Source organism: Lepidochelys olivacea (assembly GCF_965140295.1).
Source record: "Lepidochelys olivacea isolate rLepOli2 genome assembly, chromosome: 9".
NCBI classification, from domain to species: Eukaryota; Metazoa; Chordata; order Testudines; family Cheloniidae; genus Lepidochelys; species Lepidochelys olivacea.
The window spans coordinates 102,525,742-102,543,113 of record NC_140419.1 but is presented as its reverse complement, the minus strand read 5'-3'; the positions used below and the strand labels follow the sequence as shown (position 1 = coordinate 102,543,113).

The window sequence follows — 17,372 nt, the reverse complement described above, 5'->3', positions numbered from 1 at the left end:
TTACCCAGGGCAGGATGAGGGCTCCCAGCTGTAGCAAGTTATTAAACACCAGTATTTCAGGCCAGTGAGCCATACTGACCTGGAGAGAAGACACTGCCAAGGGCTAATCTACTTGCTCTATTACACACCTGAATCTTACTCAAAGACACCTGACTACTTCCCCAGGAGTCCACTGTGTCAGATATAACAAGGGATGGTAAAGCAGATGAGTCTTTCCCATGTTCTACCTACATTCTTATCCCTTGCTTGTGGCCCTGGGGGCTGAGTGTGGGTGTCATTGAGGAATGGGATTTATTTAACCTGTCAGTAAAGCATGTCCAGATGCAGTTTCTATGAGAGATGTTTTCCAAAATAAAGTTTTGTTTTACATTGTATAATCTGTCACCCTGAGCAGCAGCCCCCCCAGCTAATCCAGTCCTGGGTGTTCCTTTATGCAACTCTGCAGATGCACCTCACTCGTGGCCTCCAGCACTCCCTGCTACGCCAATCCTGGGAATCTCCTCCCCAGCACTCTGGTGAAGCATCCCAGTCCCCTGAATTGTGGGGCTTTCAGCCAGCTCTGCTCATGTGCCTTGGGTCTGACCTACAGTCCCCCAGCTAATCTAGTCTCAACCCAACCAAGTTTTGACCGGTGACCCCAATTCCCATTTGCCCCTGACATTTCTGGAAATGTATGTGCTTTCTTCTTGAACAATAGCTAAACATTAGTTGTTGTTCTCTTTGCATCTCCTCACCTGTTCTTAAATTTCAGAACAAGGGATAATGTAAAACGTATGAAGAGGAGCGCAGAGCTGTGGATTAGGATGGACAACCCATTCCGCTCCCTCCTGTACCAACAATAAGCAGAGCTCCTCCAAGGGCTCAGGGAAAGATGGTTTTCCCCTAGTTTTTTTATGCCATCTCTAAATACATAGACTCTTTGTCCCACGCACAGAAGGCTGCAGATCCCTGGATATGTACATGGGGACTGATATGCAGCAAGAACACATCCCCTTGTGGGCATGTCAGACCTGGTGTATTAGTCTTTTTCCCTGAAGGCTGGTCACGTTAATGACCCTGGCTGGCTGGCCTGGGATGGTTTGGAATTCAGACTATTCAGATCGCTGCAGTGTTTGCCCCTTCACCAGTAGGAGGCATGTGCACATTCCAGCAGCTGAGAACAGATGCACCTTTGCTCTTTTCCAAATGAGGAAATAACACTAGATCTGTCCCCACCTTTGTGAGGCAGGTGGGTGTGCAAATGGGAGCAGAATTGTTTTCAGCAGGATACCTCTTGAAAACAAGAATCCCTCTTTTCTCTAACGGCAGAAATCATAGAATCATAGAATATCAGTGTTGGAAGGGACCTCAGGAGGTCATGTAGTCCAACCCCCTGCTCAAAGCAGGACCAATCCCCAATTAAATCATCCCAGCCAGGGCTTTGTCAAGCCTGACCTTAAAAACTTCTAAGGAAGGAGATTCCACCACCTCCCTAGGTAACGCATTCCAGTGTTTCACCACCCTCCTAGTGAAAAAGTTTTTCCTAGTATTCCAACCTAAACCTCCCCCACTGCAACTTGAGACCATTACTCCTTGTCCTGTCCTCTTCTACCACTGAGAATAGTCTAGAACCATCCTCTCTGGAACCACCTCTCAGGTAGTTGAAAGCAGCTATCAAATCCCCCCTCATTCTTCTCTTCCGCAGACTAAACAATCGCAGTTCCCTCAGCCTCTCCTCATAAGTCATGTGTTCCAGACCCCTAATCATTTTTGTTGCCCTTTGCCCCTTTGGACTCTCTCCAATTTATCCACATCCTTCTTGTAGTGTGGGGCCCAAAACTGGACACAGTACTCCAGATGAGGCCTCACCAATGTCGAATAGAGGGGGATGATCACGTCCCTCGATCTGCTCACTATGCCCCTACTTATACAGCCCAAAATGCCATTGGCCTTCTTGGCAACAAGGGCACACTGCTGACTCATATCCAGCTTCTCGTCCACTGTCACCCCTAGGTCCTTTTCCGCAGAACTGCTGCCTAGCCATTCGGTCCCTAGTCTGTAGCGGTGCATTGGTTTCTTCTGTCCTAAGTGCAGGACCCTGCACTTATCCTTATTGAACCTCATCAGATTTCTTTTGGCCCAATCCTCCAATTTGTCTAGGTCCCTCTGTATCCTATCCCTGCCCTCCAGCGTATCTACCACTCCTCCTAGTTTAGTATCATCCGCAAATTTGCTGAGAGTGCAATCCACACCATCCTCCAGATCATTTATGAAGATATTGAACAAAACCGGCCCCAGGACTGACCCCTGGGGCACTCCACTTGACACCGGCTGCCAACTAGACATGGAGCCATTGATCACTAATCTGTAACAGGTCCCCATTTAGTGGAGACTAGAGAGCTCCCAGAAAATCTGTGTCAGGTAACAGGAATATGAGTCAAGATGGCTGACTTACCAAGCATAAAAATGTAGCCTCAATCTTCTCTATAACGTCAAGCACCAGACCCACATTTTTTACCACCCAACTGAGCCAGTCTGCTGCTGCGGTCTCCTTCCCCACCCTTCTGGGATGACCTGCAAGGTGAGGCCTAAGCCCACGTGCCAACAGCTTCCTGTTGCGGGAGGTGAGAGCCTGTCCCTAGCAGCTTGTGGGGGTGAAATGTGACGAGGCCTGACTGTCCATTTGGATCAGGACCATTTTTTGGGATACTGACATTGTGGGAGCCTACATCACTGCTGCCCTTACTGCTGCAACATTTATTTGAGAAGAGGACCAGACACCTTGGATGTTGCCCCCTTACCCAAGGGTTCCCCCTTTGGCTGGTCACCAACATTGGTCTAGCTGGTCACTGAAGGAATTTGGAAGTTCCCTGCATACTGTAGTCAGTCTGTAAACCTGCTACCAAGCTTAAACTGAGGGAATCGGGAACGATACATGGAGGTGAGTGTCCTTATCTGGCTTGGGATCACGGGCATATCACTGTCCTTTCAGGATACCTTAAGTGACAACTTGGAGTGGATGGCACACCAAGAGGGGCAGGGATGGCGGGTGCAGGAATGGGGGGTGTGCCAAAGGGGGCGGGGGTGAGGGACATGCCAACAGGAGTGGGGGTGGCAGGCATGTCAAGAGGGGGGCAGGAGCTGGGAGTGCACCGAGAGAGGTGGGGGCGCCGACGGGGGCAGGAGCAATAAAAGCATCACTCTTGTCCACCAGGGGTGGACACTCTCCAGTTGTACTTGGGATGGAGACTCGTTCTCCACCTCTGACTAGAGGATGATAGGGGAGTGCAAACCCAAAGGACCGTGTGACCTCAGCTGAACCATAGCATCAGCCAGATGTGATGGCAAGAAAACCAGCATGTCAGGGGCATGGTGTGTCCTGGTCTCTGTGCATAGTCTAGGCCTGACCTCCAGAACATGGAGAAACAAACTTCACAGACTACTTTAGAGCCAGGAATGTCTGCAGAAGTCACCACTAGGCCTAGCTGCCAGTACTTCCAATTCCATATATGGACAAAAAAGAAGGGGCTGCTGGAATGTCAATGCAAGGGGGAACATATGCTTCCTGCTAGAGGTGGCCCAATGACACAACACTGAGCAGCATCCATCGAGTGGGGAGCAATTTCAGCTGAAGAGCCTTTAGATGTAGCACTCCAGCCCCATGTCTAATAGCCAGGGTGACATATCCACAGTGAAAAGTCAAAGACTAAGGATCACCTTGGAGGTGGGGCCCTTGATTTGATTGGCTGGGGCTAGTGTATAAGGGAGGGGGCCCCGCAGCCGGGCCTTACAGTGCGTGTCAGCACTCTTGGCAATTTCCTACCTTCAGGTCTGTACTGAGCGATGATGGTCACTGTCTGCCCTGCCCGTTTCAGAGCTGCTGCCGCCTGCTCGTGAGTTGCATTCCGGAGATTTACACCATTTACCTGATCAAACACAAATGAGGGAATCCGATTAGTTATTGATAGGGTAGCTTAGAGCCACAATGCCTTGAACTGCCCTCAGCTCACCAGCTGAGACCCCCTTCTCAAGTCTGCTCTATACACTCTGCTCAGAAGCCCCTTTCCAAAAATAATCCCCTTAGCTAACGTCCCCTAAGATGCTAAGCTCTGCAACGCCACAAGAAACCCCCCATTTATATCTTGACCCCAGGCTTCAGTCCTAGCCGGTGATACACCTGCACGGCTTGCTCTCTCTCGCTGCAAGTTGCAGTTTGGCTACCACAGGTAGATTGCTGGTTGAGAATAGTGCAGAGAGAAGATGGCTTCGCTCACCCCCTATACAGCCAGGGGAAGGTACTGTGTCCACACACAGCAACCCTGAGCACACAGTGCTACTGCCTCTGTTTGCACCTTAGGACTCCTCACGCTCTGAGGCAGGGAGTCTTCCCGCGAATGCACCCATTTCCCCCTGGACTGCCTGCTGGTGAACTGAAGGAAACCTGTGAGGGAGCTGACAGCTCTGATGGTAAAGGTGACAGTTGTCAGGTTGACATTTCTCTGTCTGTGCCAGCAAGGTGTTCTGGACTGATTGAACCTGCAACGACTGAAACTCAGTTGGTGGTCACCTCTACAAAATCTGGGTTAACTTGCAGTGACTGCTACATGCCCAGCAACGGACTGAAATATTTGTGTGTGTGGATTCAAAATGCATTTCAGTCGTCTGAGAGGGAAGGACAATATCTACAAACTTAACAGTAACAAATTCACATGTATTAGAGAGAAAGGGGTTTTCCCATCACTAAGGCCTTATCTACAGGGAAAAGATTTCCTGGGTACACTGATCTCGTTATACAGTCCCCCTGTGTGGACACTTACTCCAATATAAGGGCTTGTCTACACTGGCACTTTACAGCGCTGCAACTTTCTCGCTCAGGGGTGTGAACTCAGCCCCCCCGAGCGCTGCAAGTTTCAGCGCTGTGAAGTGCCAGTGTAGACAGTGCACCAGCGCTGGGAGCTGCGCCCCTCCTGGAGGTGGTTTTCTTAGAGCTCTCCCAGCGCTGCGACCACACAAGCCCCATGAAAGCGCTGCCGCCAGTGAACACATGCCCTAAGGGTGGCTTTCTTAAACCCCTTCCCAAGCATCATAAGCTACGTGTAACACGTTTCTCTTATACCTGTATAATATGTCCCGATGGGGAGGGTGGGGTATACCAGTATAACTAGACCAGGTTGAATTCACACCTAAGCTCATACCGAAACACTGCCCTGTGTAGAGAAGGACTAGTACTCCAAACTACAGGCTGAGTAAGAGCAACAGCCGATAGAAACGATACACACCGATTTCAACAGCCAAACAGGAAACCATTACAAACAACACACACATTCTGAGCCCTCTCCAAAAAGGCTCTAGATACAATCACAGTCTCTCAGATCAAACTAGAACAGGGGTGGCCAACCGGAGCCTGAGAAGGAGCCAGAATTTACCAATGTTCATTGCCAAAGAGCCGCAGTAACACGTCAGCAGCCCTGCATGAGCTCCCTGCTTCCAGCGCCTCCCACCCACCAGCAGCCCCACCGATCAGCACCCACACCTCCCAATCAGCTGTTTCATGGCATGCAGGAGGCTCTGGGGGGGGAGAGGGGGAGGAGCGAGGGCACGGCAGGCTCAGGGGAGGGGGCGGGAAGGGGTGGAGTGGGGGCAGGGCCCGTGGCAGAGCCAGGGGTTGAGCAGTGAGCACCCCCCGGCCCATTGGAAAGTTGGTGCCCGTAGCTCCAGCCCCGGAGTCGGTGCCTAGACAAGGAGCCGCGTATTAACCTCTGAAGAGCCGCATGTGGCTCCGGAGCCCCAGGCTGGCCACCCCGATCTAGAGTCCTTCTTCACCCAGATGATTGAGAGCCCCTGCCCTACCCCATGCGCTGTCCAGGAGGAGATACCAGGGCATTCCTCCCCAGACAGTGCCCTCCAACTAGCTTGCTCAGGGCCAAATGCTCAGCTGCATCTGGGGATCTTTTCAGCTCAAAGTCCAGCTCCCAACTGAACCCTATCTGTTACCCCACTAGAGTAAATGCCTCGGAATCTGGGATGCCTGGATTCCAGGTGACTGATGCCTTCCCTAGCAATACAGATCTCCAGCAGCCCTAGAGAACTCTTTAGAGCTAGGGCTAACGGAGGCAAGGGCTGTGCAAGCTTCCCTACTCACTGGTCTGCCAAGGTACCTCCGGCCAGTCCCGTCCTGGACTTCTAGCCACGCCTCCGCAGTCCCAACCTGCGATTTCAGCCCACACCAGTTACGCCAAGTACCGTTGTTTTATGATGTGAACAAAGGCATCTTGGAGATTTCATTCCAAACTCCCTTGAGACCCTCTCTGTGTTCGAACCAAGGTCTCTCGAAGCGTAGACGTGGTGCCATGGGCTAGCTGAGTACATACCTAAGTCCCCGGGGGCTTGGACTCCAGTTGCTGGCCCATGTCACTGCACCTGCACTCCTCTTGTTGCCTGCACTAGTTAGCTGGAAGCGAGCGTGGGTATGCCTCCCTGCTCTACAATCACACCTTCGCTTGTTGTGGAGACACACCCGGAGAGAATCATTCCCCTCCTAAGCATTGTCGCAATCTGCATTTCTGCCCCAGGGCTCAGCTGTAATTCCTAGCCTCTGCTTCTCCCTCCCTGGATTGGCAAAAGCTTGGACAGTGGTGCTAGGAACAACAGGGTCAGGCTGAGGAATCTGAACCTTGCTCTACAGTGGTCACTGCTGCTCAGTGTTGGGAGTCACATCTGTGGGTCAGTCCCTGTGAGGTAAGGGCATAAATTGGTGGGAATCTTCAAAACCCCAGGGAAAGGAGGAAAATCCGCCCCCCCCCCCCCCGATCTGCTTTGGCCTCATCTGCATGGAATCAATACACTCATCACAGTGGCAGGGGCCAAACTGAGAGATGGAATGGACCCTGACAGGCCAAGCTCAGAACCCCGCTAAAGAATCTCTCTGTTGTGTGGCTGAAAGGATGGTTTCTAGGCAGCATCCACACACAGAGCTACTGCCCCCGTCTGCACCTTGGGACTCCTCACTCTTTGAGGGAGGGAATCTGGGTTTTGTTGGCCAAACTGCTCAGTTTTCATACTACAAAGCTCCTCGTGCACACTCAGAGCTGAGGAATGAAAACACACGTGGAAGTGACCCTGCTGTGTCTGTGACTGGGAACTCCAGCAGGACTGTGTACATTGCTGTCCTGACTCAGCCGCTGGGGCTCTAATCGCGGGGCCTAGTATCCAGGCCTCGCTCTCCTAGCTTTGCCTGGGCAGCCTCATTTTGCTGTGGAAAGAGTCTGATGCATTTGTATCTGCACTGCTGAGAATGATAACTAGGAATGCAAAACACAAGGAGATCAAATGAACTGCTAGAGGCCAGGGGACAGGTGCTCTGTAAATGCCCGAGGTAGGGGAGACAGGCAGATTGAAGAGGCAGACTGCTAGACATCATGCAGCTATAACAGCGAGAGCAGTTCCTTGCACACAAGCCCTGCAGCTGGTCAAGGCCTCTCTCAACAGCAGTGACAGGACTCACTGATAAGATGCGGTCTCCTCTCCGCAGCTCCCCACTGAGGTCGGCGGGGCCGCCAGCCAAGATGAAGGAGACGAAGATCCCCTCTCCATCCTCTCCCCCGACGATGTTGAAGCCCAGTCCAGTGGAGCCTTTGTGCAGGATGATTTTCCGGGGCTCTCTATGTGAACAGACATCAGAGACATTTAGAGAAAGGAGGGCACAACTGCCAACAAAGTCAACTGCAGTGCCCTGGGATCTGGTGCTTGCAGCTGTGCAGAAAGAAGGAAAGCCACCGAACACAGCAGGGCGAGAGCTTCCTGACACACCTGGAATCCGGCAGGGATGAAGTCTCCCCGGCACCCAAGCTCAGCCTCTTGCAACTCATCAGTCAGAAATGAGGAGGCTGGCAAATCACAGAGCAGGTGCTGGGAGTTGCACCATCCAACAGGCTGGAGCCTAGGGCTCCCGTCAGTCACAGGATCTAGGCCAAGGGCTGGAAGCGTTTGGAGCTTAGCAGCTGGCTGAATAGGGCTCTGTACACAGAGGAAAGGAGCTGGGGAAGGGAAGGACTGACTCTGGGGACTACAATAGGGCTCCAGGAAAGCTGCAGCCTGGGCAACATGCCACCAGGCCAAAGCTATCGGGCAGTGAGCTGGGAGGCAGTTTTATGCCAGCCAGACTTTCACCCTGAGAATAACCAAAGAGCACTGACTGGCAAAACCCACTCTGTCAAAGGAATGGATTTTACAAAATCATTTGACAGCCTCCATCGCGATTCACTCTGGAATATCTTGAAGTGCTATTGAATACTAACACAAATAATTAACAGATTTCAGAGGGGTAGCTGTGTTAGTCTGTATCAGCAAAAACAATGAGGAGTCCTTGTGGCACCTTGGAGACTAACAAATTTATTTGGGCATAAGCTTTCGTGGGCTAAAACCCACTTCATCAGATGAAGTGGGTTATAGCCCACAAAAGCTTATGCCCAAATAAATTTGTTAGTCTCTCAGGTGCCACAAATAATTAACTTTATCAAGGCTTTATATCAAAGTGCAGGTCGCCCAGGTGAAATAAATGCAGATGTGAGTGAATGGTTTAACACAGACACTGGTGTCAAGCATGGATGTGTTCTGTCATCTCTCCTGTTTGGCATTGCCATTGATTTCCTTATGGACAAATCCAACACAGGTAACGCATGGTTCAGCAACAAGACACTAGAAGATCTAGATTTTGTTGATGACACAGTCCTTCTAAGTGATAGTTGAACTAACATATAAGCAAAGACTGAAAGACTGTCCAGCATCACAAAACAGGTGGGATTAATAGTTAATTATGAAAAAACAAATTGAACAAGAACCCCAGCAATTACCAACTGAAGTATTTCTTTGGAAGGCAAAGGAAGAAAGAAGTGAGTCAATTCACGTACCTTGGCATTAACATGCAAGCTAATGGGAATGTCCAGAAAGCAATAATGTCACAAATTGGCAAGGCAGCAGCTGCATTTATCACAAGGGTTCTCAAACTTTTTTTGTCGGGACCCCCTTTGAAAACATTTTAGGCTCCGACAACCACCTCCCTCCATACCATGCCACCACTACTTCTTTGCTGCTGCTGGCAACAGTGCTGCCTTCAGAGCTGGTCGCCTGGCCAATAGCTGCCACTCTCCGGCTGCCCAGCTCTGAAGGCAGCACAGAAGTAAGGGTGGCAATACTGTGACCCCCCTACAAAAGGCTTGTGACCCCCTTTTGGGTCAAGACTCCAGTTTGAGAAATGCTGATTTACTAGCTTAAACAAGATTTGGTCATTGAAAATCTAATTTATAGACCAAACTACAAATCTTGAACCCAAATGTTATTTCTCTCATAACATATGGATGTGAAAGCTGGAAATCCACCAAAGGTACAGGGAGACAGACATTTAAGTGCCTTAGAAGCAAATGGCTGAGGAAAATACTAAGCATTAAGTGGAACAAATTTATACCAAAATGCTGAGATTCGTCAGAGAGTTTAACACTTTGTCTCTAAAGTTACCCAGGAAGATGATGGAAATACCCAGGACATGTATTAATAATGAAGCCAGAGCGTCTGCTGTGGAGGAACATGTTAAAGTGGCAGCAATCGAGGGGAAGGGATGGGGGTCCCACGGCACTATGCTAGTAAATGTCCAATAGAGAACAACCCTGCCCTGGCCCCTAAGAGATGGACTGGATGGGACCTCTGGACCTGACTCCATAGGCTGCCCCCTCCTGCCCTGAAAGCTGCCATCTCTGTGGCTTACGGGCACCAGCCCTTAAACCACTGTGGCATTTCTGCAGAGACAGGATGCTGCAGGGAAGGGGGCCAGGCTGGCTCCCATGAGCTCTCAGCTGTCTTGTTCTCTGTGACCCTAGGAACTCTCAGACAGCAGGGAGAGCAGTTTGTCTGGCTGCGGCACCTAAACCACTGTGTCCAACCTGGAGCATTCAGTCTTCTGCTTACAGAATCTGGAGTCTGTAAGTCCCAGTGCCCTGCAGTCTTGCTGACAGACAGACCCCTCCGCCCCACTGCAGGGAGGGGTTGTTTGAAGGCTCATGTTCCCCCAGTACCAACCCCTAATTCCAGTTCTGTGTCTGGGTTACATCCAGCTGATGTTAACACATGCTCCTGTCTGCCTTCCAATACAAGCATTGTTAACTCCTAGGTTATACCAAGGCTTGGCACAAGCAGAAATGCCAGGCATTGAACAGCTAGGATTTTTCGGTCCGTTCCAGTATCACCCCAGCCAAGCACTGCACCCCGGACCCAGAAACCTCTCCCAGACGCTCCTCACTGTCTGAACAATGGTCCCACTCCCCTTCCCTACATCAGCTCAGACTAAGTGGTATTACAAAACAGTACCTTTGGTCCCATTTCTTCCTATGGCCTGGCTGCTGCCGGGAGGGAGAGAGAGATGGGGGTCCCCCATAGGACATGGATGATGAGACGTTAACAGTGAACATTGCTGTGCTGCGCGCTCTGCCTGCGGTTTCCCTGCCTGGTTCTTGCTCCCCAACTGGGACGCGTGCGAGGAACAGGAATGTTCTGAATGCTCTCAGCTGTCAACCCCCTGCTCTGTTTATCTCTGCCTTCTCTCTCCTGGGGCTGCTGCAGGACACGAGTCTTCTTCACCCGCACTCAGCTATTGAAAGGACACAGTCTTCAGCACTTACTTCACTCTGCTTAGACCTTATAGACTTAACCCATTCTTGCCCTCGCAGGCAAAGCCAGTATCATCCAAGCCAAGGTGCGGAACAAAGGATAAGCTGTCAAGTTTACTTTGTATATTTGGAATATTCTCCAATAACAGACCCTGGCTCGTGTTAACCTCTCCCACCAGCACTGACACTAGGCCCCTCAGTAGCACCTTCCCCTAGAATACAGAAGTGCAATGGCATCAAAATGCTAATCAAACTCCATAGTGTTTCCTGGGTGTGATTCTTCAAAAATGCAGATGCAGTTGGGGCCAAATCAGCATGCAGTAACAGAGTGCAAGGGGGCAGATACACTGCTCACTGATACAGGCAAAAACACCTGATTCATGTCAACTAACAGCCTCTGACTGTTCACCTAGAGCACTGCTCACACAGTCAGCTGACGGGGCACTCTGATACTGATGGGAGGACTGGCTGCTGCCCATCCAGGCAGATCAGGAGAATAGACAACACAATTCTATCTGCTGCCCTACCACATAGCTGTGTGCACAAGAGGCTCAGTGTGCAGGGAGCCCCCACACCTCATCATCAATACAATAACCCTGCATTAGAAGAAACCATCAGATTAAATGATTGTATTCAGACCCTACTACTCTCTGAACATCTGACAAAAGAGAACATTACCCTCATGTGGTTCTGCAGAAGAGTGGGGAACAGGGGACAGCTCTTTACACAGCCATGGCCTCTTCTACATGGAGTGACTCACCCACATGAGGCTGGAATGAGACAGCACCAAAATCATGGCCCCTTTTATTCAAATCAGGACTGGCCCCAAATATTGGGGTGGGGGGTGGGTGGTGACCAGTACCCTGCCTTGTGCTAGCCCTGCATGGCTGGACTCGTGTCCTTTGTGTTCAGCATCGCTCTCTGGACTGTCTAGATCAGGCTAGGACTCAAGGAAAGGAACCAGGTTTTAATTTGGTTTAGCACAGGTCCACCCAAAAAGGTTTCTAATGTGGTCTGGGCAGCCTGTGGTTAGCCACACCTCAGACTAGACAGGACTCAACTAGATGAGGCTAGCAGTGTTCTGACATGGTGTGGCCCCATCCCCACTGACTGGCCAGATCAGGGCAGCACCTTTAACCCTGCTTCCCTAGCTTTGTTTGAACCACTCTGTGGATGCAGGTCTGGGTGCATTTCCTCTCAGTTGCTCCCTTTCCCTCTTGGCTTTGGAAGCCACATCTGAAGTGTCTGCCTGGAGTAATGGATGGCAGCTGCCTAATGTAAACGCTTTGTCCCCGCAAAGGCACGGACACAGAATGATCTCAGCCAAATCCTATGGAAACGTCACGTGGCTGGCAGCACAGGGGCCTGGAGGGGTTAGTTTGTAAATAGGCGAATGACTTGGCCAAGAGCTCCAGGAGCAAATCCCCACCCCAAAAGGGGACATCACTCACTCATAGCTGTGGTGCATGGTAAAGCAGGCTGCAGGTGGCGTGATCTCACTTCAGCATACCTCCATGGCAGACAGGAGCTCACTGCCAGCCCCTGACACGCAGATTTCCCTTGCAGAGTGTGCTGAAGTCCTCCCCCTATGGCAGCTAGAAGCAGGCAGACAACTCTCCTGTTTCATCCCGATTTTGAATGAAAGAAAACAACGGCCCAGCCCCAGAGCAGCTGTGTGGTTCCTGGGCCCCTTCCTCCAGTCACACTCAGACCCGTGCTGAGTGCCTCTCCTCAGGCATGACAAACAGCCAGTTCTGCCCTGGGATCCACAGTCACGTTCCAGGGCAGAAGGAGGTGGCTATGCAGCCCACACAGACTCCTCACTCTCCCCAGTTGGTGTCCCACTCTAGGCAGCCCTTTCCTCTCCAGGATCGAATGCACTAGAAGAGCTATTCTCCATACTGGCGCACAGGGTGAGTCCCCTGCACCATAATAACCTGCAATTCACACGCACCATGCCTTAAGGGTGTCAGGACACAGTACTGCCTGGAGGCGCCATTGTTCCTCACAACAGACCATGGTCTTTCACAGCTGGAGTTTCCCCATGTGTCTCCTGTATTACAATGCAAGGAAGACCTTGGCTCGGACCCTCAAGCCAGACTTTAGCATTTTTGCAACAACAGCTACAAGAGAGGTTACCCGGTGATCTGAGGCAGGTTTGCTAAGGAGTTTGTACTACGGCTTCTGCTGTTGTTGAAGGAAGCTGCAATGTCACTACAGTCTGATCTTGTTTCTTGTTCACCAACATCAGCAGGGAAACCCATCTAGGGTTATATCAGAGACCTGCTCTGCTTCCTTGGACCTTGGAAAGGCCTCTCTATACTCCTCCTTTGTGGTCCCCAGCGCTCTCACATCTACACACAGCTTGACCTCCTGGAATCACAATGGCCACTGCTACAGCAGGACAGCACTGATGGCCTGGAGCTTTGAGCCACGACTGAGCCCAACAGAGAGTTCTGTCCCCAGTGAAAAGCCCTTGGCTCTCTGGCTTTGCAAAGAGAACAGAAAGAGCACAGCGCTGGGTCTGAAAGCTGTGCCTATACAAAGGGGATCTCCTGGGCTTCATACAGCTCTCCTTCTGTTGTCTCCAATGCGAAACAGAAGGAAAACACAAGAACATTCTGCATCAGCCCAGTGGTCCAATCAGTCCTGTATCCTGTCTCCACCAGTGACCAGCTCCAGACAATTCGGAGAAAGACAGAACAAGATCTCATCAAAGGGTGCACTACAAGAACCTGGGAAGAACAGGATAAAGCCCCAAAGAACTAAGCCTCTTATTCTACCCAACTGATCTCAGTGATGATTCACACCCTTCTCTTCTCTTACACTCAGTTGGAAGTCGGATGCAATTCGTGAGTAGGACATTGCAGCATTAACGCCCCGACCCTCATTTCAAACAAAGTGCAGTGGGCTCGTTAATGCTACCGAAAGGCCAGGACTTGGATGCTATGCCACACCCCACCCACCAAAACCCCCAACTGCCTTCGGCAGTAGAGCACCCGCCAGCAGCATGGTGGGCACTGAGGTCTGCACTAACTGTAGGAGCAATGGCTCTTCCTGAATCAACCCTCCTCCTGCAGCGCAGCCCCAAGCAGGGAAAGGGGCTCAGTGCTGATTCAGCGGAACGGCTGGCTACCAGAGACCCCAGCTGCCCTCTGGGCTAGAGGTGACTGCTGGTCACGCAGCAGTAAAATGCACGTGGAGACTGCTCCGGCTCCTGCACAGGGCACGGAGTGCGTCAGGGTGTTTTGCTGCACGTGGTACAGGAGGATGAGGGAGACAGAGGAAACAAACAGAAAGGCATGAGGTCCTTTCCACTACTTGAGTTGCTGTTTGGTCTGTACCCAGATAGAACTTCTCCAGCAAGTGATCCCCCACCCCGGTCCCCTGGCCTAACGAGTGCATAGATTTCCATTACGGCTATCTTCCCTTCCGGCCCGAGTGAAGCTGGCCTAGCCGAGAACGGCAGAGCCCACCACACAACAAATCAGAGACTGGAGAATACAGCAGCAGCCAGCGCTGGCCTGTCATTCCTGTTAGACACGGCTCCCCCCAGCCACCCTGGCCTCTCTGCCTTGATGGCTCCTGGGCAGCAGCATCCTCTAGCGGCCAGTCACTGGCACTGCATCACAAACAACAGCCCAGTCACTGCTTCTTCATGCCCAGTCCATGCTTAAGGGTCTAGAGGGGAGAGGATGGAGGGGAGGGGCTGCTTTAACCCTGTCTGTCCACATGAATGTGCGTCTGACACAGAAAGGCCCAACAGTAATGGGCTGAATGTTCATGATACACTACACGCCTCCAGTCACAGCCCCCAGGGTTACAGCTGCCAGGGGCAGGGGAGCTAGGGCGGCAGGATACGGCAGACCTTGGTTACGGGGACAGAAGTGCACGTTCAGGGCAATGTGGAGGGACTTAACTACTTGACTGCACTTGAACTCCACACTGCCCTGGACACACAGGAGCTCCTGTTCAGGGAGAGAAAATAAAGCAGGGACAGAACCCAGCCCCCTCGACCCGAGTGACAGGGCCCAGCGACAGCAAAGGGCCGCAAAGGGGGTCCCAGGCTGTCACCCCAACCCCCACCCTGAGCCGGCCCCAACCCTGCCGTCACCCCAACCCCCACCCTGAGCCGGCCCCAACCCTGCCGTCACCCCAACCCCCACCCTGAGCCGGTCCCAACCCTGCCGTCACCCCAACCCCCACCCTGAGCCGGTCCCAACCCTGCCGTCACCCCAACCCCCACCCTGAGCCGGTCCCAACCCTGCCGTCACCCCAACCCTAAAGCCAATTGTAGCCCTGCTGTTACCAAACGCTAAAAGTCAGCTCTAACTGTGAACCAACCCCAGCTGTCTGCTAAAGACGGAAAGTAGCAAATCACACTACCAGTGACTAAAGCCCTTTGTCTTTCTCTGCCCCAAAGAGCTTTGTGTCCTACTTCACACTCACCCAAGACCTATTTCTGCTCCCTGCTCCACCGAGAGAGAGGCAAGATCTGACACCACTTAGGAACCAAATTGAATTGCTCTGTATACGATGGTAATGATGAGCGAGGAACCTCAGAGTGACATGCAGGAAGCGGGAGAACTCAGAGCATTGGCAGAATCCCTGCTGCATGAACAGTTTGAAATGAACAGATGGAAGAGGAGCCAGGACTCTCAAAGCAGAAACGCATGCATGGCCCAGGATGAAGAGATGTACTTGGGCTGCCAACGTTTTTTCACTGCTATCATCCTGAAGGACCTCAGCATCATCTCCAGAGGTTTTGGTGCATTGGTGGGGAGCATCCCTGGGCTCTGAGCAGGGGGAACGGCCTGAATTGCCTGTGTGGGATTCCACCATAAATGTGATTTGCCTTAACTGGATTTTTAATGAGCAAAGGAAATGAAAACCAAAGAATCACAAATGTAAGAGCACTTAAGTCTCAAAAGAGTTCAAAGAGGAGCAGAGGGGGCAAAGGGGCATGGGAGGGACATGGGGAATGGGGTCAGAGCCACTGAAATGATCTCTCTAGCTTGGTGCTTATCCCCATGGTATCTATGCATCAAAATCAAGAGGGAGACTCAGGATTTCCACAGGCCTGAGGGAGCAGAATCTGTCCCAGGGACTTTTAAAGAACACTAAACCCCCTAACAAATAGGGGTTTTGTGCTGGCACCTGCTGCAAGGAAGCTCAGCACCTGTGGCCCTAGGACTGGGGACGGATTCACTAGGTCAATAAATATTGCCACTCCACCTACAGATCCTTTGAAAAAGAAGGGAGGGGGGGGAGAGAGAGAGAGAGAGAAGGGATTTGAGAGGGAGGGGGATCTCCCAGAGCTTTTTCTCTGAGCTGTCTCTACCCTCAGGCCCTTGCTCACCTGGTGAAGTCCTCCTCCCCAATCATATGTCGAGGGATGGGCGAGTACCTAGATGGGGTCGCCTGTGGCGGGGCTGGGTAGGGGGGTTTGTTCTCAACACTGCCGAGGTAACCCAGACTGGTGTTATGGCTTATGTGGTTATCAGCCAAGGCTGAGAAGGCTGCAGAGAAGGAAAAGACAAAATCAGGAGCAGAAGTCCTGGGCCCGGCTGCTCTGGTCTACAACTAGGGAGCACGAGCCCTGTGTTCCCATTGCTAGCACGCATTTCCCTCCAGTGCCCCGCACCCTGTGGGGCTCCCCACCTCCCAAGACCCTCCCATCCCCTTTCACGCTCTCACATGCCCCTCTCCCTTTGGCCCTGCTGTTCACCCCCCACGTCCTTCCCCAAGGGTTCTTGTGGCACTGCGGCACAGCTGTGCTCTCCTGGGAGCCGGGCTGAGGCTGGCAGGCTGGCGTACGTACTGCTGGCATAGTCGGGGGGCGCGTACATGTCGTTGAGGTGGACGTTGCCAGGCTTGGCCACTTTCAGGTACACCATGTCGGAGGTGTTCTTCAGAGAGGCCACCGCCTCCTCGTGCCGCACGTCCTGCAGGTTCGTGTTATTCACCTGCGAGAGAGGGGCCAGGGGCAGTGAGGGAGACAGAGGAAACAAACAGAAAGGCATGGAGGACCTTTCCACTACTTAAGTTGCTGTTTGGTCTCTACCCAGATAGAACTTCTCCAGCAAATGATCCCCCACCCCGGTCTCCCTGGCCTAACGAGTGCATAGCTTTCCATTACTGCTGTCTTCCCTGGGATTCCAGGGATTGGTCCTGCTTTGAGCAGGGGGTTGGACTAGATGACCTCCTGAGGTCCCTTCTAACCCTGATATTCTATGATTCTATGAGAGGCAGAGGAGGGGTCAGGGAGGAGATAAAGGACTGGGTTCAAACGATCCCGGTTTTGTTTCATTGCTACATCCCGGTGAAGTGGGATGGGACGTGTCTCCAAGTGGCGTTTCAATAGCATGTGCTGGGTTGCATCTCAGCTGCAGAAACAGCTAGAGACTGATTCCCAGACCGCATGCAACAAGTGCAGCCATTCACCAGCCCTTTCAAACACGGCTGTTGGCAGCATTGTTGCAGCCGCGTTGGTCCCAGGTATCTCTTGTGGGACTAACTTCTTTTGGAGGGACAGCTTCGAGCTTCACAGAGCTTCACAGAGCTCTTCCTCAGGTCTGGAGAAGGCAACCAGCATGTCCAAGTTAAACATAAGACATGCTGTAGGAGACCACTTAAAGTGAAGTGGGCTATTAAGGGTTATCGGGCAGAAGGGTGTGTTAAAATGGTTGTAATGAGCCATAAAACCAGTGTCTCTGTTAAGACCATGGTTTTTAG

At 51.9% G+C, this 17,372-nt stretch overlaps 1 protein-coding gene across 5 annotated transcripts in view; it reads right to left on the bottom strand.

Moving 5' to 3' along the window:
- The window catches only part of DLG3 (discs large MAGUK scaffold protein 3), a 178,517-nt gene that overhangs the window by 52,689 nt on the left and 108,456 nt on the right, over positions 1-17,372 (bottom strand). For all 5 annotated transcript variants that reach the window (XM_084640164.1, XM_084640165.1, XM_084640163.1 and 2 more), the window contains 4 exons: positions 16,459-16,603; positions 15,997-16,156; positions 7,484-7,640; positions 3,803-3,905 (listed from right to left, as the gene is read on the bottom strand). In XM_084640164.1, the coding sequence (XP_084496290.1) occupies positions 3,803-3,905; positions 7,484-7,640; positions 15,997-16,156; positions 16,459-16,603 (565 nt within the window). The remainder of the gene's footprint in view (positions 1-3,802; positions 3,906-7,483; positions 7,641-15,996; positions 16,157-16,458; positions 16,604-17,372) is intronic.